At 38.8% G+C, this 6,672-nt stretch overlaps 1 protein-coding gene across 3 annotated transcripts in view; it reads right to left on the reverse strand.

The window, feature by feature from the left end:
• unc5db (unc-5 netrin receptor Db) overlaps window positions 1-6,672 on the reverse strand; it is a 396,816-nt gene that overhangs the window by 22,265 nt on the left and 367,879 nt on the right. For all 3 annotated transcript variants that reach the window (XM_039803695.1, XM_039803693.1, XM_039803694.1), the window contains one exon: window positions 4,417-4,644. In XM_039803695.1, the coding sequence (XP_039659629.1) occupies window positions 4,417-4,644 (228 nt within the window). The remainder of the gene's footprint in view (window positions 1-4,416; window positions 4,645-6,672) is intronic.

Below are 6,672 nucleotides of genomic sequence, written 5' to 3' on the forward strand. Positions count from 1 at the left end.
GAAATTGGTTATGCAAATCACATTACCAACCCCCAGCCACATTACTTGCAATCTAAATCATTACATCATCACACAAAAATGTAATAATTCCAGCCAGGAAACATGCAGAAAGTACCCTGCTAGCAAAAGATATATGGGTCGTCACGGTGACACAGACTTTATGACTCACCACCGGCCCTATGGAGGCAGGCCGCTCATCTTCAGCTGCAAATTGAAGTGAAGTTTAATGGTGCAGAGACTTTCGGATTTTGCAATTCATGTTTTTTTTAGAAGTTTTTTAAATTTAGGGTTTTGAGCAGCTGATTACAGCACAGCCCAGTACTGTAAGTGTGGTTTTTGTGATTAGCAGGTAAAATGATTTCTAGCTGTCTACATTTGGTTGAGAACATTCAGTTTTTTAGATAACTACCTTCATTTTAATGGCATTTTGATTACTATGTTACCTGTCACTCAGGATCTTCCAGACATATTTCTTAGCAAAAAGCTGCTCAAAAGCAGTTGAAGTGAAGTTAACTTAAAGTAAATTCCTACATATATTAAAGCGTTTTGGGGCAAATTTATAAGTGAGATGCCACTGCAGTAATGGCAGATTGTTTACTTCCACCTACAACCCAGTTTAGTCTGTACATTTGAACAGTTTACCAGCAATGACTGTGAGCAGAGCCACAAGGGTATCACAGTATTCAGAGCCATCTGTCATGCCAAACTGATGTAAATCGCACTCAGAGGGGAAGTTGGAAAATTACAACTGATGGCCAAAACATACACGTAAACCAACTGTATATATACATACAGTATATATATATAATGTGTGTGTGTGTGTGTTTTTACAGCTAAGTCAATGTCAAAATAAGAAATCCATCAGGTAGAATAGTTGAATCATAAAATGTGATTAAAAACCATTGTGTTTATCATTTTGAAAACAGACTATTATTTGTTGATGATACTAGAATTTGGGACATTGTAGAAATTATCCTTTGCCAAGGCTAAAGGTTGAGGTGAACAGTATTTTCTGGTATAGCATTCACAGTGGAGGGCAACGTCCACCAGCAGAATACTAATATGGGTGGTATATTCAGGTAGATAGCTTGTATCAATGTTGTCTCCTATACTGAATGCTGTGACCTTAGAAAAGGACTTGCTGGTGGAGGGGAATTACCTAGGCCCATTCGTGCAACAAGACATTCCCTGACACAAAAAAATCACACAATTTGGGGTGATTTTAAGAAGTGCATCCATTTGGATATTAATATCAGGAAATGTGACATGTTAAAGAGGACCTATTTTAAAAGAAACAGCAGCATTGTGCAATATCATAGAAAATATCAGAATACTGCCAATCATAACCCTTCCTTGGTCTCAGCTGAAGAAAATGTCTCCCTCTTTACAAGTGTTTGTGTTGCATCAGGCTTCCTGTTGATCCACAATCTAGTCTGTGATTGTGCCCGAGCTTGGAAAACACACAGCAGAGATGTGCTGCTAACAGACAGGAGCCCAAGGGATGCACAAAAGTCTGGCATCTGCTCGGCAGGCTGGAAATTCATAAACCAAATCCAGAATGCATTTTAAAGCCAGCTGCTGCTGACGGCTGCGACATGACAGAAAGGCGGTCAGAAGGCAGAGTCAGTCACAAGGCTTGCGGTGCTCTGTTCAGCTCAGCTCAGCTCTTCTGTTAGTCTAGTCTCTCTGGGGAGGACAGGAAGCTTGATTTCCCTGATGTTCACTGATGAGATCTCAATGCTTAAAAACCCTATAGGTTGCTGAAGGATAATCAAGTCTAACAAAATTAAAAAAGAATGATTGGTTAACATTTGAATGGCAGTGATTACAGTATGGCAGCCTTTGTCTCAGTCTAATAAAACCTCTGGAAGAAGGCTGTTACAGAGTCCCCAATATCAGCTCTGGACTATTGTTTTTAGTGACAGTGGCAATGAGTCTGCAATCACCAGTGTTGGGCAAGTTACTTCCAAAATGTAATACATTATATATTACTAGTTACTGTCATTTGAGAGTAATTAGTTATATTACAATATTACTGTCTCTGAATTGTAATGAGTTACACTACTCTGGCATTACTTTTGAGTTACTTTCGCCAAAATAACACCGAAGTTTGACTTGGCAGCTAGCTTGTGAATTTCATCACTGGATCAATAAAGTCTCCTCTTTATCCACTTTTACATCACAGATTATTCATAATATTTTGTATAATGAATATGGATATGCAAAGTAACTAAAGCTATAAAAAATAGATACGTAAAACGTACAATAGGCAAGTAAGAGAAAATGAAAATACTCAATTAAAAGTACCTTACAGTTATAAAATGTTTGTTTAAAGCACTTGAATAAGAAATCCATGTTGTTAAGTTTAAAACATTCTAAAGGAAATGCAGTGCTTGATTTATAGCTGATATGTGAAAAGGTTCACAACCTTATTTGTTTAACAGTAATTTAGTTTTACTGCGAACCGTCACAGGAAGTGCTTTTATTTTGAAGTGGCCTACACAGAAGTTGTCTGTTGTGTACTCTTGCTAGCTTGTGTTGAGATGAACGTGAGACCCTAGATGCAAACATGTCCGTCAAGCTAATGCTGCGTTCTATTTACCTCGGAACTCGGAAGCCGCAACTGGGAATGACGTCATACCCGAGTTAAATGCGTTCTATTTAAAAGTCTGATTTTCATTGTTTTCATTAGCTCTAGCCCGGTTAGCTATTGTTAGCAACCAGTTGATAACAACGCATTACGCCGTTTTTTTGTGCATGCAAACAGCGTAACAACATGTCCACAGATAGAAGTTGAACATGCCTGTGTGAACGACTGATTTAGTGACACAAATAAGACAGAAGTGCTTATAACTTTATGTTACTGCAGCTTTCACAGCTGTTGATACAGGGGGCAGCCGTGTTGGATTTTGAACTCGGACTACTGAGAGGTTGTCCGAGTTCCGAACTCGTAAATACGAGGTCAGGGGGCGTGTTTCCGACTTTGACCTCGTAAAAAACGAGTTCTGAGGTAAATAGAACGTGGCATAAGTTGCTCACTTTCTTGTTTGTAAAACTGCAACATATTGAACAGTAAATGGTCACAGTAAAAGACAAGTGTTTTAGGTCGTCATTCGAAGCCATTCCACTACAGGCATAGTTACTCTCCATGGCTGATAAACTGCAATGATATTTACGTGTAGCAAGCCTAAACATTAATTCCCGACATGTTTAAATCTGTCAGCGGCTCGGACACACTGCTGTCCGCGCTGACGTACCAATACCTGTTGGGACACAGATGTTGTGAAATAATATTCAAGGCTTTTCTTCCAGTGAACAAATGTTTCAGTGTTGGGAAATTCTTAAAAAATGTTGCGTTAAAATGCGTTGTAACTCGCGTTACTGAGATTGTAACGGGCATAATATTACCGAAATTTAATTAGTAATGCATTATATTACTGCGTTACAGCAAAAAGAAGTACATTACTGTAATTGCGTTACTTTTGTAACACATTACTCCCAACACTGGCAATCACTCACATGGTTTTACCGGTAGAGAGCACATGCTGAGGTCCCTAACCCTAACCCTCAGACAGCCCAGGCAAAAAACACATTCACACAAGATGTTCAGCTTGAATCTAGGCCATGACCTACAATATCTACTTCCGAATAGAGTAGAAATGGCTAAAGTGAAAATGTGCATCCTCACATTTTTGTGAAAGAGGTAAAAGTTGTGATGCACAGTTGCAGAAAGATTGCTGAATTTGCCAGCTCTCTCTCTCTCTCTCTCTCTCTCTCTCTCTCTCTCTCTCTCGCTCTCTCAAAATCAAATAAAAAAACAAAAACAAAAAAACAGTAGCTCAAGACAAGATCAAATCCCTCCTAGTGTAGCATTCTTGGATGACCTGTTCACAAAAACATATTTTCTCACTTTTCTCAAGTCACATCAATGCAGATAGTTTTTATAATTTGCTCATATTTTGCGATATTTGTCTCTGGATATCTGCTTCGACCCAAGTACAACGGAGATAAATTTAATTTAATGCGTGCTCTACAAATGGCTGGGAGCTCTTCCCAGCTTTGAAAAATGACTTTCAAAAGTCTTTTGAGAAATAATGTCCTGCTTACATTAGAAAATCCACAAACCTCATTGTCAACAGTGTGCTAATTAGATTATCCACGTTAACAAGGACACTTTCTGGAAGAACATGTTGAATTTACTAAAAGTAATTTTTTTCAGCTGTGAGCACCACAAAGTGAAAGTATCTGCTACTTAAGCCATTATTACTGGCTACATCCTCTTTATAAATAAAAGAGACTGTGGAGAACTGTAAGACACAATGCTACAGGAAACAATCATGACTCAACTTTTGTTGGATAAACAAAAGGGAAAAACAATGAGCTAGACACCTACAGTAACCAGTGTCCTTCACCCACCTGAAAGGCGTGTGGTGTGTCATCCACACAGTACACCCGCAGGCTGTAGCTCATGGAGCCGGCCTCCATGCCCCCAAACACAGCCAGCTTCAGTCTCTTGACGGCAGCCTGCGTAAGGGGCTCGCCCACCAGGGCGTACGAGCCCGGCTGGTCCAGAAGCAGATGGCAGCTTGTTGAGTCCATCAGACAGTAACAGGAAGTGGACTCCTCCTCCACTGACATCACTTCCTGCAATAAAGCACAGAGGTGGTCCCAATGAAGACACTTCATGAATTTCTTCTCAGCTAGAACATGTTACATTAAACATCATCTCAGATTCATTTTATTTAAACGGGGACAATGCACAAGTTAATTAACGTTGTATAAGAACAAGGAGAGATGCATTGTGCCAGGTTGTAGCACAAGTGCTATTTTCCGTCCGTATTCCCTTTACAGATCATTAACACAATGAAAATTCCATGCAAGTGAAATACAAAACACTAAAATATACAAATTTACAACCACAGTCACACCTAATTTACAATTAAAACTATCATGTGCTCAATTGTTCCCCCTTCCTAAAACCACCCCCACCCCACACCAACAAAGCTATGCAATCAAAATCCTTACCTCTCCCAACACACACACACACACACACACACACACACACACACACACACACACACACACACACACACACACACACACACACACACACCTCATAAATGTGTACAATGTTGTTTTGACAGTAACCATGCTTTTATCAAACTTGAAAAGGTTTGAGGATTTGTACACGTAATAAGATGTGTGGGGAGAGTATTCCACTGAGTTATGGCCACAAAAGAAAAGGATGATTTGCCAAATTAAGTTTTGCGGTTGGGAATATTGCACTCTCCTCTAGTGGCTGACCGAGTAGCTCTTTTTTTTCCTGAGTTGAGCGTAATACATTTTTTTTAAAGAAGGAGCGACAGCATTATGAATGATTTTAAAAAGAAAGCAAACATTCGAATGCATTATCAAATTTCCAAAATTTAAAATATTGTACTTAGTGATTATTTTGCAGTAGTGATATTGACTTTTTTTTTTTTATCATGGATCTTAAGGGCTGTTTTATATAATGATTCAAGTGGTCTTAACACTGTCTTACCTGCTTGAGACCAACTTGTCATGCAATACAAAAAGTGTGGAACAATTATTGCACTTAAATAGGTATTTGATGCCTCAATGGTAAGAGAGTTTCTTATATGTCTGAAATTTATAAGGTTAAATTTCAGTGTACTACTCAGTTTTTTAAAGGTACGAGTTGGGTCCAGGGTGACACCCAAATATTTGAATTCGTCCACATTTTTAATTGTATGCCCATTTACTAAAACCTCAGGACATTCCTTAAGTTTGCATCTATTTTTAAAAAACATGGTTACCATCTTTTCAGTATTCAAAGTGAGACATGAGTTATGTAACCATTCAACAACCTTATGCATTACATTTGTTAATTTTAAAGCAACCTCTGTGGCATTCTTCCCATGAGTGTACAACACAGTATCATCTGCATACATTATTAAATCAATATCATTACATACTAGTGCAGGGTGCAAACTACGGGGGAGCTCGGCTCCTCATAATAAGACATGGGCTCCCCTGAAAACGTGATTTGTGAAATTTTGGGGGGTCTCTGGTGTGGGGTGTCATTTTGACGTGCAATTTCAGTTTTGTGTAATGTGATCATCGTGGATTATTATGTGTAAAACTGCAAAAATATCATTCATGCATGTCGGTGATTTGAACCTAATTCACTTCAATAAAGATAACTATACTATACATACTATATACTATAGTATACATGCTATTCTTGTTATGAGCATCAAGGCGTGGTGGCGCAGTGGTGCAAATTCAACTCATGTTTAGTGCATATTAACTCAAAGATTCATAGAAAAAATATAAACGTTGGAGGCCATTAATTGGCGCGCAAAGTCCTTGAAATCCATTCTACAGTAAGCATCATATAGCCATGGCAAAAAGAAAACAAGGCAGTTTAATTCATTTTGGTTTTACTAAGAAATTGTGTAGCGATGACGTTAATAGCACAACTAATTCACCTGTTGCAAGCCCTGTTAGTTAGCACACCTCCCCCCGGGGTGACAACGCAAGGAGAAGCTGAAGAAATAATGTCCTCTCTGGCTGAAGATGATCCTAACCCCTTTTGCTCCTCTCTCCCGTTAAATTGGAACATCCAGCAGTGGAGAGACTGGAAGAGCCAATATGCATTGCTGTTTGTTA

Source organism: Perca fluviatilis, chromosome 6 (genome assembly GCF_010015445.1).
Source record: "Perca fluviatilis chromosome 6, GENO_Pfluv_1.0, whole genome shotgun sequence".
Classification (NCBI taxonomy): domain Eukaryota; kingdom Metazoa; phylum Chordata; class Actinopteri; order Perciformes; family Percidae; genus Perca; species Perca fluviatilis.